This window comes from Hyperolius riggenbachi, chromosome 3, assembly GCF_040937935.1.
Source record: "Hyperolius riggenbachi isolate aHypRig1 chromosome 3, aHypRig1.pri, whole genome shotgun sequence".
Lineage (NCBI taxonomy): Eukaryota > Metazoa > Chordata > Amphibia > Anura > Hyperoliidae > Hyperolius > Hyperolius riggenbachi.
Genome location: NC_090648.1, coordinates 427,829,415 through 427,846,948, shown reverse-complemented (window position 1 = coordinate 427,846,948; position 17,534 = coordinate 427,829,415). Strand labels below are relative to the sequence as shown.

At 47.9% G+C, this 17,534-nt stretch overlaps 1 protein-coding gene across 1 annotated transcript in view; it reads right to left on the bottom strand.

The window, feature by feature from the left end:
- Window positions 1-10,819, bottom strand: part of SSPN (sarcospan) — a 72,630-nt gene extending 61,811 nt beyond the window's left edge. Inside the window, exon 1 of the mRNA XM_068277591.1 lies at window positions 10,114-10,819. Coding sequence (XP_068133692.1) covers window positions 10,114-10,401 — 288 coding nt within the window. The 5' untranslated portion in view covers window positions 10,402-10,819. The remainder of the gene's footprint in view (window positions 1-10,113) is intronic.
- Window positions 10,820-17,534: the final 6,715 nt, after the last annotated feature.

The window sequence follows — 17,534 nt, the reverse complement described above, 5'->3', positions numbered from 1 at the left end:
ACCCCACTTGACCTCTAGCCACCCTCCCACACAAACACCCTGTCTGATACTTAACCTTAACCACTCCCCCATGCCTAACCTTAAAGAGAACCTGAACTGAAAATAAAAATGTAAAATTAACATACACAGGTCATGCTTACCTCCCATGTAGTTTGCTCATCAATCTCTTTCTCCTCTCCTGCATCCTGTTTGTCCACTGTGATCGATGGATTTCTCTGTCCTCCATTTTGAAAATGGCCATTACCCCATAACAGCTTCCTGGTCAGCACACTGTTAAACTGTAATATCACCCACTGAAGCCATAGGGAAGCATAGACATTACCTTGCACATTCAGTTGTAACTGACAGCAGTTGATATCTAACTGACAGCAACTGGTATATTTCAGTTCTGACAAAATTTTGTCAGAACTGGAAGGGATCGCTGTAAGAAGAAAATGGTGAGCTTCTGAGAGGTACTGATGGTGATGTTATATTCATTTGCAGCTACATCATCTGTTTATTTTAAATAATTTTACTCAGTTCAGGTTCCCTTTAACCACTACTCCCCGCACAATCAACGGGCTATAAGCCCCTCCCCCCCACCACCACCACCACCAACTGCCAATCACTGGGAGAAAAAAAAGTAATGTTTCAGGGCACCTCCATAAGCGCCCATTGAAATAGTGACATTGAGGGCTAATTTGGGTGCCTGTGGAGCCCTATAAACATTGGGAGCTAGACCCAGCGCCTGCTGTTTATCGGGTTCCATGGGCGCCCACATTTCAGCTATTGCAATAGGCGATGCCCATACTTCCAACGCTGACAGGCTCCCAAATTGCCTGCTTCGCTCAACACTAACTAAAACCTTCTCAGATTCCTCTCTCTTACTGCTTATATCTACGTTATAAAGATATTTAGGATCATTTTCTTCATATTTTAACGAAGTTCTCCTGCAAAGAGCCTTGATAAATACAAGATCTGTAACCGAGAGCTGCAACTTGGAATACATCAGGTTATGGGAGTAAGTTGATGTGCCCAGTAATGTATTTGAGACACACAGAATTTTTCATCATTCCACATAGCCCTCCTCTCACCTCTTTTCCCATATTAGCAGGTAGTGCAGCCCCTCCCTATTGTACCCCCAATGTGAGATTTCAGCTGGTGTGCAGGATATGATGTGGGCATAATACTGTATATATATAAGGATCTGATGGAATAACATTTACCCACAGCTGAAAAACACGCATGGCCCTCCTATTTATACAAGACATTTGACCGCAGTTATTATTTATAGCTGAGATGACTATCTTTCTTGCTATTTATATTTAGCCTTGGAGTTAATGACACACAGGGTATTAATAGGGATTAAGGGTTCACGGTGCACGCCACACAGCACAGAGATCTGGTGCCACAGGTCCGCCAACTATGCCAGGCAGATCCCACGCACATTCAGGGTGAAATCAATACAGAGGCTGAGTATTAGGGAAGACTCTGAAAATACCACCTGGCTGAGCAAAGCTTGTGTCGTTTATAAGACAGGGCAGAAGTCAGATTAAAGCCAATGGGAACCGCTAGTTTCAAAAAGAAACCAGATACTTACCTAAGGAGAGGGAAGGCTCTGGGTCCTAATGAGCCTTTCCTCTCCTCTCCCGGTGCCCTTGGTGCAGCGATGTCCCTGGGAGCAGTATTTGACTAAATTGGTCAAATACTGCTCCTTCCGCCATTGCCAAGGTGACTTCGGAAAGTCTTCGGGAGCCTGAGTGCCCCCGAAGACAGCCACTCTATACTGCGCACGCACCCTCTCTTGTGCACTCTGAAGTCCCCTGTGGCGGGGGATTTAAATGGGGGAGCCAGCGCTGCACCATGGACACCGGGAGAAGAGGGGAAAGGCTCTTTAGGACCCAGAGCCTTCCTTTTCCTTAGGTAAGTATCTGGTTGCCCTGTAAAGTTCTGTACATACTTTCAATTGTCACTACTGTGCAGACACACTGTTTAACAACCTATACAGCAAACATGTCAAACTCTGGCCCATGGAGCAAATCTGGCCTGCATGTGGTTTTTCCCCTTTGCATTATGTTTGGCCCACTCTAGACCACCAGGGAAGCTACATTAGAGGTGAAGCCCTAAATCACCAGAGAAGCCATATGGGGGACAGAGGGGAAAGCACTAGACACCAGGGAACTGTATAGGAATGTGAAGAGGGCCATTAAACACCAATGAATTGTGTAGGGGAGGGAGGGAGGACCAATAAACACCAGGGACCTCTATTAGAGGAGGAGGCATTAGACACCAGGGAACTGTATAGGGGAGGGAGGGGGGGGGCATTAGATACCAGGGAATTTTATAAGGGTCGGAGGTGGCCATTAGATATTGATGTTGGCCTGCGACTTGGTTCCAGTGTTCAGTTTGGACCCACTTAGTATTTGAGTATGACACCCCTGCTATAGAGAAAGGAAAAGAGGTGGAGGTTACAAGCGAGAGGTGAGTGCTGCAGGGTGCGGAGGAATCACTCATGACGTTGTCAGGATACAGGAGCGTAGCTACACATCCCTGGCCTAATAGCAACATTTTTGTCATGTGTCTTCCTCTCTACAAGTTATCAGGGTTATATTATCCAGGATATGATACTTATATTAATGTGCTAAACTTACAGTAGAAAAAGATTACAGCATTTTGGGTATTATCAGAGTTTTACTTTCATAACAATGAAAAATATGCTGGGTGAACACTTCCAAACATTAATAATGTGACTCTTGAGCAGCCTGGGAGGAAGGGCGGTCTCTTGCCTGGATGGATGAAGTAAGGACAGGTGAGTATATCGCTCTGCAGCCTCCCCAATCCTCCCATCATGCAGACAGAGCCCATCATTGCAAGCTCTATTTTCACTTTAGTTACTCACATATGATGCACATTTTATACCTACATTTCTGATGATTTTTGTTTCTCATGTTTCCTCTAAATTGTTTTTGGCATTTAAAAGCATTGCACCACTTTAGTTAAAGGAAATTGTGTTACAAAAGTCATTTTATATTTAAAATATACCTCACATTAGAAAAAAACGTAACCACTTGAGGACTGCGGTCCTAAACTCCCCTAGTGATCAGGCCATTTTTTACTAATAGTGCCATTGCAGCTTTAAGGCCGTGCTGCAGGGCCGTACAACTCAGCACACAAGTGATTCCCCCCTTCTATCCCCCCCCCCCTCCTTTCTGTTGGTTGGCTGTGATTGCTCCCAAGAAGTTTTTTGTTTTTTTATAAATATTTATTGTATTTTTTTTATTAATACATTTTTTTACAAACTCCGCCCTCCCTCCTCCCGCCAGCCAATCCTTGTGATCGGCTCTCATAGACATCAGCCTATGAGAGCCGATCGCTCTCCTGCCTCTCAGGGGGACAGCCGTGCTGTAGATCGCAGCGCTGTACTATGTAAATAGTTTTGCCGTCTAACAGTCTCCTAGCAGCGATTGCCACTGGGAGGCTGATAGCGGCGATGCACACGCATCCCCTGTAATCTCCACCCCTAGCACATCAAGCCAATTGGGGTGGAGTGGTCCTGGGGCTGCCGCCCGTTCACGCCAATCGGCGTGGAGCGGACGGCAAGCAGTTAAGACTATGTACACATTTGTATTATCTCATCAGTGCTGCTGTAGTGCTACAGTTAATAGCCAATCGCTCTTCACAGCAACTTTCTTGTACATTGTTACATAGCAATAACTGGGGCTCAATCCCTCAAGCGACATTACAGGCCTGACGCCGTGAAGACAGCCTCTAAGCTAGCGATGCGTTCTGTTGCTATGCGGGGGAAGGAAGGCCGACCGAGTGGTGCACAAGGAGCATCAAAGAATGGGCAAGGTGATTGGGGAGACACCCTTGGCCACCGCACAGCCAAGAAAATCTGCTGGGTATATTGCTCGCTAACGTGCCGAGGGGTATTGGGGCATCTGTACACATGCTAGATTCTTGCCAGATGCCACCTCAGCTTATTTCAGTGTAGCGTGTGTATCAAGATTTAGGGCTGGGGCCCACTAGAGCTGTTTCAGCAGCGTTTTGGAATCACCAGCTACTCCAAAATACTAAAATAATAAAAGTCAATAGAGGTGATACCCCAGCAGCATGCAGCATTTTTGGAGTGACTGCGCTCCAAAACAAAGTATAGGATCACTGCAAAAATCCCTTTTCAATCGCTGCACAAAGCAATAACAATTACAACAAATTTAAATAATAACAAAAAAAAAAATCTCAATCGCTGTACAAATTAGTAGAATTAATTTTAAAATTAATAAAATTGCCAGAAATTGTACTTGAAAATGCTGTAAAAATCGCTACAAAATCGCTTTCAATTGCGATTCCCAATTTCTAGTGGGCCCCAGCCCTAAGAGTACAAACTGACTCTCTCTTGAACACCTGAACTAATCAAAAAAAATAAAACATAGAAGGTGGCCATACCTGAGGCTTTGTGACCCCATAAAATCTGCTTCTTTTGCAGCTTTGCCCCCTGTTCTTCCATGAAGGATGTATGTTCTGTCCAACTGCGAATCCTCGTCGTGCATGCTCGCCCATGGCAGGGTAGGCGTGGCTACTGTTTCCAAACATGCACAGCGGTCAAAGTGGGCGAGTGAAGTAGACAGTGCATGCTCATTTGCTCTGACTGAGCAGCAGGAAAGAGAGAGGGCTGGCTGAGAGGCCATGGAGCTTTTGGGGACACTGAAGAAGCACCAGGTATGGTCACTTCTTATTTATTTTTCTTAATTCAGGTACCCTTTAAAGAGAATCTGTAACATCAAAACGTCCCCTGGGGGGTACTAACCTCGGGTGGGGGAAGCCTCAGGATCCTAATGAGGCTTCCCACGCCGTCCTCCGTCCGTCAGGGGTCTCGCTGCAGCCCTCCGTACAGCGATGACATCAATATTTACCTTCCCGGCTCCTGCGCAGGCGCTCTGGCGGCTGGCGGCTCCGAAGTAGGCGGAAAGTAGGCGGAAATACCCGATCACCGTCGGGTCTGCTCTACTGCGCAGGTGCAAGTCTCCGGCGCCTGCGCAGTAGAGCGGACCCAACTGAGATTGGGTATTTCCGTCTACTTCGGAGCCGAGAGCAGCCACAGCGTCCCCGCTGGAGCCTGCAAAGGTAAATATTGAATCAACAGTCAGGTCTGTACGGAGGGCTGCAGCGAGACCCCCGTGGGACAGAGGACAGCGTGGGAAGCCTCATTAGGATCCTGAGGCTTCCCCCACCCGAGGTAAGTACCTCCCAGGGGATCTTTTTGATGTTACAGTTTCTCTTTAAGCTAGGTACAAACAGATGGCACTTGGTCAAGGTGGCCTTTAACCTCCTTGGCGGTAAGCCACCGGAGGGTGCCGCTCAGGCCCTGCTGGGCCGATTTACATAATTTTTTTTTTGCTGGACGCAGCTAGCACTTTGATAGCTGCGCCAGCACACCGATCGCCGCCGCCCCGCTCCCGATAGCCGCTATCCGTTGCGGCGCGCGCCCCCCCCAGACCCCGTGCGCTGCCTGGCCAATCAGTGCCAGGCAGCGCCGAGGGGTGGATCGGGACCCCCAATGACGTCACTGACGTCGGTGACGTCATCCTGCCCCGTCGCCATGGCGACGTGGGAAGCCCTCCAGGAAATCCCGTTCTTTGAACGGGATTTCCTGATCGGAGATCGCCGAAGGCGATCGAAGCGGGCGGGGGGATGCCGCTGAGCAGCGGCTATCATGTAGCGAGCCCTGGGCTCGCTACATGATTTAAAAAACAAACAAACTGCTGTGCTGCCTCCTGGCGGAATGTTTCATACCGCCAGGAGGGTTAAAGTGCACCTCTTGTGACCGGTGGTGAGTCAACCTGTTATAACTCATCCTCATTAGAGAATGAAGTAGTGTGCCGGTCACTAGACTTATAAAAAGAAAAGAGCTTGATACCTGCCTTCGTCTTTGCATGAGCCCTTGTCAAATAGGTTCTGAGGATTTCAGCACCGGAATGGCGAGCTCAAGGGGACTATCCAGAGGCTTCCCTCTACTTAAGTAAGTATCTATCTTTTTTTAAGTTTGCCTCGAGGTACACTTTAAAGAGGTACTTTAACCCAGAATTGATCTTCATCCCAAGCAGTAGCTGATGCCCCCTTTCCCATGAGAAATCTTTACCTTTTCTCAAATAGCTCATCAGGGATATCTGTATGGCTGACATTGTGGTGAAACTCCTCCAACAGTGACAGTGTGATGTCATGACCATGGTCCTGACAGTTTCCTGTCTGTGAATCTCTCCAACTGCCAAGAAAGCAATTTTTCCCTCTGCGCATAGAAGTTGCAATAAACAAATTTTCCGTACAGATCACTTGGCAGGAGAAAAGATGTCACCACTAGATGTACAGCAGCCCCTCCAACATCACCTAAAGGTCCGTCCCACTCATTCTTCTCTTCACCCCACCTGCAAAAAGCCCCTACATTGTCCCCCATTGTCCCTCCTCCCCTTTCCATAGCAACAGATGCCTCACTAGTCTCTAGGCTAGTTACGTGTCTGCACCGCATTCAGCCCCAAACTGTTGCCCAAGAGATTGAATCCCAATACCTGCGGGTGACAGTAATCGTGTGTGTGCAGCTAGCTAATTCTGCTGACAGACTGAGGTGACACAGAGCTCACTAGATATAAAACTGCTATGAATTCTTCCTGTCCTGTACAAAGTACTGACATTCCCAGTAGAGATTGTCAGTGAGATGCAAATAATTCTCTTACATGCAAATTGTAGGCAGCCTGACATGGAGTAAAAAGACAGGGGCTAATACTCTGTGGGGTCAGTTTGGGGCCACTTCCAGGGGGTGGGGCCATCCACAGGAGGGCTGGAATAATCTAGGGGGCCCGGATAAGTGTGTAATGCCCCTGTGTACAGGTTTGTTTTAAAGCATAATGCACTGACAAAACTGGGCCAATTCAAGCCCCAATCGCCCTCCTGTTCAATCCAGCTTGCTTACTTTGTTTTATGTGCACATAAAACACAGCAATTTTGTACTGTAGTTTACAGAAACTGCCACATAGATCTGTCAGTGTCTGCTGTCAGTCAATAAAATAGTCCAGGTGTTACAAATTTGGGCAGCTAATAAGTCCTGCACCAAGGTGGTAGTTTTGCATTATCTCATAGCAACAGTCCTCCAAATACACTACACAGAGTAACGTGGGTAAGTTTGCAAGCTAAGAGAATTTTCAGCTTAGTGTCAGTTGTGTAAATTCCTAGCTGGCTGCAGAGTGAAATGGAAAGATAATTTTGAATGCCAATATATTGCAAAAAGACCTCTGCAGCACTGATACATATTTATGGTAATCACATTATGAAAGTGGCTGGCAGCCAGCTATGTTTTTATAAAACTGTAACTCTTGCAACAAAGGTGACTGTATACTGTTTAGTGTACATAATGCTTTTACATTTTCACCTTCCTGCATGTGTAACTGGGTGCAGGAAAGATTTTCCATTACCCCCTGACATTGGTGCTATTTTTTGTTTTTTATTTGCGTAACATTCTCTCTGGGGAAGGAGCTGCAAAATGTCAAAAAAAAAATGTCAGAATGCCCTAGATCCGCATCACAAGCCTGGACTAATCATGAGCAGACTCTTCCACCAGTGGCATCACTAGTATTAAACATTTGTGGCATGTGCCCTAAAAGTTAGCAGCAGGTATGTGCTAAAGCCAAATCCCCTGGAACTTCCTTACAGTCCAGTGTTTATAATATTTTTACCAATTTACACAGGGATTTAGAGAGGCGGTCTGACAAATAATGATTTTTTGGGTATCTCTGCCTAATTATGATTTTGAGAGGATCTTTGCATAATGATGATTTGGGTGAGCCTCTGCTTAATTATGATTTGGAGCAGACCAGGGCCGGATTTATCTCACAGGAGCCTATAGGCACAACTGTCCTGTCATCTTAGACTTCGCCCTTCATGAACCTACAAACCGCCACCAAACTGCACCACAAGTGTGCTGATTGGCCCAGCTGTCACGTCTCCCTTACTTCCTTTGCCCATAGCTACAGGTGCCTCTTAGTATTAGGTAGCCAGAAGAACCCTCAATATTAAGTAGCTAGAGGTGTCCCTGAGTATTAGGTAGCTAAAGGGAAATTCAGTATTAAGCAGCTAGAAGTGTCCCCGACTGAATGGAGATCTCGTCAGTGGAATGCCAAGAGGAGGGTGAGTAATCTCCCAGTACCTGCGTTTCAGCACATCATACGCGCTTCCATATCCGCACGGAAGCGCGTATGATGTGAACGAGGCCTCAGGGCCTGAGCCCACTGATGCAGTTGTGTCCGCTTTCCAGTTACCAATGTTAGAGATGCTGAAAAGCGGACAGAAGCGGATACAACTGCATCAGTGGGCTCAGACCCTCATGAGACTGTAATAAAGTTTACTAAAACCCTTGTACCAATATAGCCATCAGCCAATAGGAAAGTAAGGAAATTTGATTTGCTCTCCACGTGCCTTCCCAGACTCCTTTGCAGCCAGTGTTGTACTTACAGAGCCAATAGAGTATCACAAATTTACAAAGCTCTCCCTATCCATCACTGTATACATAAAAATGGCAATTTGCATGATAACAAATCCCAAGATCCCATCTGAAGTTAAAAACACTCCCTTTTCTTCTATCCTCTTTTAATGACATATACACAGGTCCAATGTTAGTGTAAGGGGCTGACAACATATTTTTGTAGTGTTTTATTTAAGTTTGAAGTAGTTAAAGGTGGCCACATACATACAAATTTAATGTGATTGCCTTGAACAATCCTTAATATAAAAAAAATAATCTACACTCTACCAGTCAGGCGCTTTAAAAAGGATTGACTCAATTCAGTCTGATTAACATTTTTACGTTCTCCCATCTGATAAAATGATCACATTCAGCTAAGAACCAAGAAGCACAATGAATCGATTGCTCATAAGTTCACCGTTCGGCCGCCACAATCCCCACTGACTTCAGTGTCTTGACTTTACAAATTGGGAAGTATAGTGAAAATTATTTGTTTTTGCAAAAACAGGAGAAGCAAAGGAATTCGGATCTGATTTCCATTCATTCTGAGCATAGAAATAGCTGTTAACATATGCAAACACAAAAACTGTAATGTATAAAACACACAAACCCTGCAAAACACACGCACGCACGCACGCACACACGCACGCACACACACACTATAAATGTGTACACTAAGCACAGAAGCATGAATGGACTGTGAACATGGTAGTTCCTATTAAAGGAATCTTGACTTGGGAAATGTTTAGGGACTAACTAGTTTACCTTTTTTGCAGGAAAGGGTTTACCAGAAACTCCCAACTATCCTTTCATTTGGCAGAGCAGTGCCTTTTTTGAAACAATATCTAGGACCCCTCTTTTTGGTCTGATGCACAGAACTGTATACATTTACACTTATTTAAATGTACGTTGTGCTGAACTTTACATCCCACCCATATAATGGAAGCTGATATACAAGACTAGATATTTGGTTTGTGAAATCTGGGTAAATTGGGGTGTGGTGAGGACAGGACAGGTTAGTGGGGTACCCTTTACCCCTACCCCCCCCCCCCCTATTTTCACTCAGAAAGAGGACTCAAAGATGTTCCACTTCCCCGTTTCGGAGAGTCAGGAGATACAGGGTTAACAGACACTTGTGCTGATGGATAAATGGAGAGGGAGGGGGTGGTGGGTATTCCCAGAATGGCGGGGCTTGCCTCTCACGTTTACAATGGACAGTTGGATTTAACCCCTTTGTCGCTGCAGTGCTGATGAAAATTTCCGATCGCAATGCATAGAAGGGGCTTTGCAGGCTCTTTAAATCTGGTTGTCATAGTAACGGCACACACCATCCGCTCGCTAATTGCCGAGTGTCTGGGACGGTTTTTTTTCTTCCCACTTCAATCTGCAGGAGAGGCTTAGTCAACGCCGCACAGGGTAACCGGGTAGGTCACCTGATCTCCTTGCCCACATACCCTTGGTAGCCTGTGTCCATCATCCCTCACCCCCTCCCAAGCCCGACTCTGAGGCTGCCCAGCACCCCCGGCATGTTCGTGTTAATGCATTGGTGCAGAGGAGGTTAAGGGAATGTGGCATGCATGGGAGACACTGCACACTGGATCATGCAGCAAATGCAGACTGCTTACAATAATCCCGGCCCAGTGCGGGGTGTCTCTGACTAGCAGGGAGGAGCAGGTTGCCGCCATGATGAAGGCCACTACGGCGATGGACACGCCAAGAGTCAGCTGGAGCAAGGCCACCAGGAGAGGGAAACGGCAGCCACAGCAGGTGTGGACCTCTTCCTGCTGGCCGACCTTTTCTTCTTTCTTATCTTTCTTCTTCTTCTTTTGGTCCGATTTCTTGTCCTGGCCATCTCCCCGGCCCTTGGCTGGCTGGTCCTGGCTGGCCGGGGACAGTTTGTTGTCAGCTCCCATTTGGATGCTGCGAGTGTGATGTCTGGCTTGGTCAAACTCTTTCTGCTGTCTCTCCTGCTACTCCTCTTCCTCCTGGAGACTTTCTTTTATCTTTGCTCTCTTGCGGTGTATTCCTCTCTGTTTACTCTCCACTTTCACTTCCCTCTGTTTCTCTCTTACTTCTCTTTCTCTGTCCCTTTCTATGTACGTCTCTTTCTCTTACTCTTTTCCCTCTCTCCCTCCCTTCTTTCCTCTTCCTAGTCTTCTCTACAGCCTCCTGCTAGCTGTGAAGGGATTGTGGTATTTTGGAATCACAGGGCTGAACTAATATGGAAAGCAGTTGGAGCAGACTCTTCTGGAGCCCTTAAATGCCACTTATAGGCGAGGGAAGCAAAGGGGGGCACTGAGGGGGTTAGCTGAGTGCCAACCTGCCTGGGCCCCATGACAAGATGGATTCTAGTTCGCCCCTGTAACAAAAAGGAATGTAGGTTCGGTGGGGGCTTATAAAATGCAGCATAGCGAGAAAAAAAAAACTTGACAAGCAAGGCTTAAATATTTCAGCAGGCCCAAGGAAATGTTCCCGAACAGCTCAGCACCCCGAGGCCTTGTGTGCTGCAGGAGCCAGACAGGGACTGACTTCGCACAAAGTGGCATCACGCAGAGAGTGGGTGAACAGGCTGGCGGCTGGGCCATCCCTGCTGTAATCATGTACATTAAAGGGATACTGTAGGGGGTCGGGGGAAAATGAGCTGAACTTACCCGGGGCTTCTAATGGTCCCCCGCAGACATCCTGTGCCCGCGCAGCCGCTCATCGATGCTCCGGCCCCGCCTCCGGTTCACTTCTGGAATTTCTGACTTTAAAGTCAGAAAACCACTGCGCCTGCGTTGCCGTGTCCTCGATCCCGCTGATGTCATCAAGAGCGCACAGCGCAGGCCCAGTGTGGTCTGTGTCTGCGCAGTACACTCCTGGTGACATCAGCGGGATCGAGGACACGGCAACGCAGGCGCAGTGGTTTTCTGACTTTAAAGTCAGAAATTCCAGAAGTGAACCGGAGGCGGGGCCGGAGCATCGGTGAGCGGCTGCGCGGGCACAGGATGTCTGCGGGGGACCAATAGAAGCCCCGGGTAAGTTCAGCTCATTTTCCCCCGACCCCCCTACAGTATCCCTTTAACTCTTGACACTAGAAAACAAACACTGTGCATACTGAGTGTATTATTAGACTTCCATACATAATATATACACAAACAGCTTCTCTAATAAAATATGATGTCACAGCTGCCACTCAGGCTAAACCCTTCTTTTCCTTACCTGGGTCCCCTGAACTGGCTATTATGCATTCATTTTTTAATAGACTTTATATTACTGATCAAAGAACAGCACAGATTTTCTTCAGGACACGTGTGCCAGGTACCATTGCTAAATTCAATTTTAAGTAGGTTGTTCTTGGTGGTTAGCAGGGGCGTAGCAATAGGGGGTGCAGAGGTAGCGACTGCATCGGGGCCCTTGGGCCAGAGGGGCCCCGAAAGGGCCCTCCATTAACTGCAGTATTAGCTCTCTATTGCTCCTGTACTTATAATAATCACTTCTATAAATTTTGAATAGTGGTAATCATTAACAAACTATTCCCCATCCCCTTCTTGCACCTCTGACACTGTAGTTGCCATTGGTAGGTTTTGGTGCGCCATATTAATTGTTATGTATAGAGTGCTTGGGGGGGCCCCATTGTAAAACTTGCATCGGGGCCCACAGCTCCTTAGCTACGCCACTGGCAATAACCTGCCAGAATCCAGAGAGTGAGAAAGACAAGGAGCCCAATGTTGCAGTGTTGTAGGTTGCTGCAAGGTAGATTCTAGGCTAAATTGCAACCAGGACAAGGGTGTAAATATGGCCCCCCTCCCCCGTGGAGCCAGGTATAGGTGCCTGCAGTATAGGTTAGATAAATAAGAGCCCACAGTATAAGTTAGATAGGTAGGTGCCACCAGTATAGGCTAGATGGGTAGAAGCCCGCAGTATAGGTTAGATAGGTAGGTGTCCACAATATAGGTGATAGGTAGGTGCCCCCCCCATAATGGAGGGAAGAGTCAGCCATGGGGAGGGCGGCCCCGACTTCTCCCTCCCTTCCTCTCGCCTTCCGTGCTCCCCCCTCCGCTGCAGAGTTAGTACAGGGAAGCCTGGAAAGGAACTCACCTTCCTGCCTGCTCCAATCGACGATCACTTGCCGCTGGTCTCCTCTGCATAGCTACTGATACACTTCCTGTTAATCAGGCCCTCCCCCGCAGCTGCGGCTCCCCCCTCTATCACGGTGTCCTGCCTCAGCGCTCAGGGTGACGGCACTGACTGCACGCCCCTAAAAACAGACTGGGTTGCTGGATGGTGTAATACAATAAAATATATACTAAGAAAGGTGGGTTGCAATAACTTGCACAGCCACTGGCAGAGCATGTGCAAGATAATAACCATGAATGCTCGGTGTACCAGGTCTGCGGTGCAGGCGCTGGTTGGTTGCTGCTTTAGGGAAATAAAAAAATCAATCAACCCCTTTCAGGAGTATGGGACTAGCCCATAACACTGATGGAGGCATCTGGTATACATGTTTTTGATGAACAATTGTGCATATCAGAGGTAGTAAAAAAAAAATCTTACCTCTCTTGAATAATCAATATTGTTGGAAAAGCATATATTTGTTCAAGTACTAAAAGGGACAAAGCGTTTCATGGGTGCTGGTCCGATTCTGCAGGTCAATACAGTGCCTGTATTAGAATGCTGGACACAGAGGTGCTTTCACCCAGACAGTGGGCACAGTCAGAGGCGCCAGCACCTAGACAGAGGTGCTCTCCCTCCCAGCAGAAAATGGGTGCTGGGCAAAGAGGTGCTTCCCCAACCCCAGACAGTGGGTGCTGGGTACAGAGGTACATCCAAGCCCCCCCCCCCACCTCCATGGGTGCTGTGCACAGAGGTGATGCCTATGCAACAACCTCCCCCCTCCTCTCAGCTGTGGGTGGCAGGTGAAAAGGTTCTTTCTTCTAGGAGTGCTCATCCCCCCCACCTGTGGGTGCTGCATACTGGGCACAGGTGTGTTTGAACCCCATTTTTTTTAACTGTCGGCAGGGGTACCTGCCCCCCAGCAATAATAGTAATAATAATAATGCACAAAGGTGCTTTCAACCCCCTCCTCAGACAGTAGTGCTAAAACACTGCTCCCCCCTGCATGCTGTCGGCAGAGGTGCATTTGTGGGTGCTGAGCATGGAGGCAGAGATGCCCCCCCCCAGACAGGAGTGCTGCTCAACCCCACTTCTCCCTTCTACCTGTCGGCAGAATAGGATGTACGCAGGGCAGGGGCCATCGGTGCTTCAGATTTATTGGTTCCAGGCTGCAATGATCTTCCTCGCCTTCACCCTCCGCGGCAGCCGCTCGTTCTCTATCCCTAGGTATTCTGCACCTCATGCGTAATCACGTGCAGAGGAACCCGGAAGTGGAGAACAAGCGGCCACGGAAGATGGAGGGGCAAATCATTGCAGCCTGGAGTGGAGCCAATGAGACTGAAGCAGCGCTGGCCTCTGCGTGCATTCGATTCTGCTGACAGAGACAAAGGAGCGCCCCAAACACAGGGAAAGATGCGGCCCGGGGGAGGGAGGCGGGGAAAGATGCGGCCCGGGGGAGGCGGGGGGGAATCTTCCCCAGGCCAGTCTGCACCTGATGCCCGCCTCTGCGCCCTTCCACCTGCCGATCCGTCCAGTGCTCAGTGCGTTCGCACTATCCGCACGGCCCTGGAAACGGGCCTGATTAGAAGCTATCTTAAAGTGAGAGGTGCTGACATAGCTCCTAATATAGGCACTGTATCAACACAGGTCAATACAGACACTGTATTGACTTGAAGAAGCGGGCTAGCACCTGTGAAATGCGTTGTCCCTTTTAGTGCTTAAAGAGATTCTGAAGCCTAAAAAATTACCTGGCTAATAGTGTAGGGCGTTAATGACACGTGGAAAAAGATACGTATGGCTCGGGCGCACAGGCGCAGTTGCCGTCGACTTGCAAGTTGATGGTAACGAAAGTAGCTGGTGGCAGGAGAACGGAGGCTGGCAGAAGCATGGGGCTGGCAGATGCCCCAGGTAAGTGAAACACTTTGTTTTAGGAAGATCTTCAGTTCTGCTTTAAAGAGACACTGAAGCGAAAAAAAAATTATGATATTATGATTTGTATGTGTAGTACAGCTAAGAAATAAAACATTAAGATCAGATACATCAGTCTAATTGTTTCCAGTACAGGAAGATTTAAGAAACTCCAGTTGTTATCTCTATACAAAAAAGCCACTAAGCTGTACGACTTTCAAAGTCGTGGAGAGGGCTGTTATCTGACTTTTATTATCTCAAGAGTTAGTTAATTTTTTACTTTTCCTCTGCCAGAGGAGAGGTCATTAGTTCACAGACTGCTCTGAAAGAATCATTTTGAATGCTGAGTGTTGTGCAATCTGCACATATTAGAGAATGATGCAATGTTAGAAAAACACTATATACCTGAAAATAAAAATATGAGAATATTTTCTTTGCTGCTAATCTTCTAGTAATTATTCATAGTACACAACCAATTCATTATATCATATATTTTTTTTCGCTTCAGTGTCTCTTTAAAGAGTCTAAAGCCATTTTAAAAACTTGTTTTTATCTAATATGGCCAGTGCTAAAACGCTGCATTCCCACGGCAGAATGAAGGTTTTATAACCCCCGAATCCCCGGGGCAAAAACCGGGGAGAGCTTCCTAGTAGAGGAAGAGCTTTCTCCTGTAGCTCTGCCTCTACTCGCGTCAATCCCCGCTGATCACCGCCTCTCCCCGCCCGTCTCAGTCTTCCTCCACTGACGGGGGGGGGGGGGGGGGGGTCGAAGAGGCGGCGATCAGTGGAGGATAGTTGCTAATGGAGGCAGAGCTACAGCGCTAAGCTCTGCCTCCCCGGGCAGCAAAATCCACGACTTTGAAAGTCGTGCATTTTTGCCCCAGGATTTGGGGGTTATAAAACCCATGTTCTGCCGCAGGAATGTGGCATTAAGAACTGGCCATATTCCTTAAAGGGATAGTGTAGGGGGGTCGGGGGAAAATGAGTTGAAGTTACCCGGGGCTTCTAATGGTCCCCCACAGACATCCTGTGCCCGTGCAGCCACTCACCGATGCTCCGGCCCCGCCTCCGGTTCACTTCTGGAATTTCAGACTTTAAAGTCTGAAAACCACTGCACCTGTGTTGCCGAGTCCTCGCTTCTCCTGATGTCACAAGGAATGCACGGCGCAGGCACAGACCATACTGGGACTGCGCAGTATGCTCCTGGTGACTTCAGTGGGAGCGAGGACACGGCAACGCAGATGCAGTGGTTTTCAGACTTTAAAGTCAGAAATTTCAGAAGTGAACCAGAGGAGGGGCTTAAGCATTGGGGAAGTGGCTGCGCGGGCACAGGATGTCTGTGGGGGACCATTAGAAGCCCCGGGTAACTTCAACTCATTTTCCCCCGACCCCCCTACAGTATCCCTTTAAGCTAAATAACAGGTAAAAACAAGTTTTTAAAATGGCTTCAGAGTCTCTTTAAGTGCTTCAGAAAACAGGACAGTAGTGGGTCGAATAGCTCAGAGAAGCTCTTTTGCATAGATAATATTTGACTTTTTTTAACACTTCCTGTGCTGAAAACAATATGAGACCCTTTTCCTTACTACTAATGCATTTTTAGCTGTACTACACATACAATTCATTATCTCATAAGTTTATTTTCACTTCAGGTTTGCTTTAAACAAATAAATACATTTTTCAGTAATATTGGTTCATCATTCAAGTGAAGTAAGATTTATACTGCCTCTCATACACACAGTTGTTCATCATAAACCTACATACTGGGTGCCTCCACCAGTGTTATTGTCTAAATATCAATTTTAAGTTGTAACTACACAGCTGGGTAATCCAAGCATGAGTACAAACTGTGTAATCAGATGTAATGTGTGATGAAATCTGGATGTTTTAATGATCTAAGGCAAGGATGGATTTGCTGAGAGGCACAATAGGCAGTTGCCTACAGACAATACCATTGGAAGGGCATCTGGATGAGGCATTTAATAATTTAGTAAGATAAATCACTCAAAATTAGCCAGATCAACTTCACCGCTGCACGGTACTCCAAAAATCACTCCATCACCAACACACTTCAAAGTGCAGGCTTACCAGTTTCCAAAAAGACCCAGGTTATAAGGTCTAAGCGTTTGTCTGGTCACCACAACAATCAAAACTTTTCATGGTCATCATCAAACTTCAGAATGTCAGCTGTCGTCCTCAGGCCCGCCATCAGGGGGGTACAGCTGTGACTTCCGTCACGGGCCCGGGGCGGGCCCAGGGCCCGCAGCCTTGGGCCCCCCCAGGCATTAACCTCCTGACTGTCATTTTCCCACCGCCCCTCCCCCAGCGGCCGCCGCTGTTAATACCTTAGCAGCGGCCGCTCTCCCCTCTCCGGCGTGTGTTGTACTTATTCCAGCAGCAGCTCCCGGCTGCTGTATGTGATGCGGCAGGCTGCAGGGCTCGGTTCCCATAGTAACGGCGATACACGTCGCCGCTACAGGAAGCCGCTGCCCTGCTTCCTGCCGCATCACATACAGCAGCCCGGAGGTGCTGCTAGAATATGTACAACACACGCCGGAGAGGGGAAAGCGGCCGCTGTGAAGGTAACAACAGCGGCGGGGACGAGCGGGGGGCACCATCTACCCATACTGGGGCACTATACTAGCTATACTGGGGCACTGTACTGGCTATACTGGGGCACTGTACTGGCTATACTGGGGCACTATACTGGCTATACTGGGGCACTATACTGGCTATACTGGGGCACTATACTAGCTATACTGGGGCACTATACTGGCGCGCTATACTGGGGCACTGTACTGGGGCACTATACTAGCTATACTGGGCACTATACTAGCTATACTGGGGCACTATACTGGGGCACTGTACTGGGGCACTATACTAGCTATACTGGGGCACTATACTAGCTATACTGGGGCACTATACTAGCTATACTGGGGCACTGTACTGGCTATACTGGGGTGGTTAGAGGGCGTGCACAGCAGTCTGTCGGGGGGCCCAGGCTTGATGTTGTGTGAGGGGCCCCAAAATTTCTGATGGCGGCCATG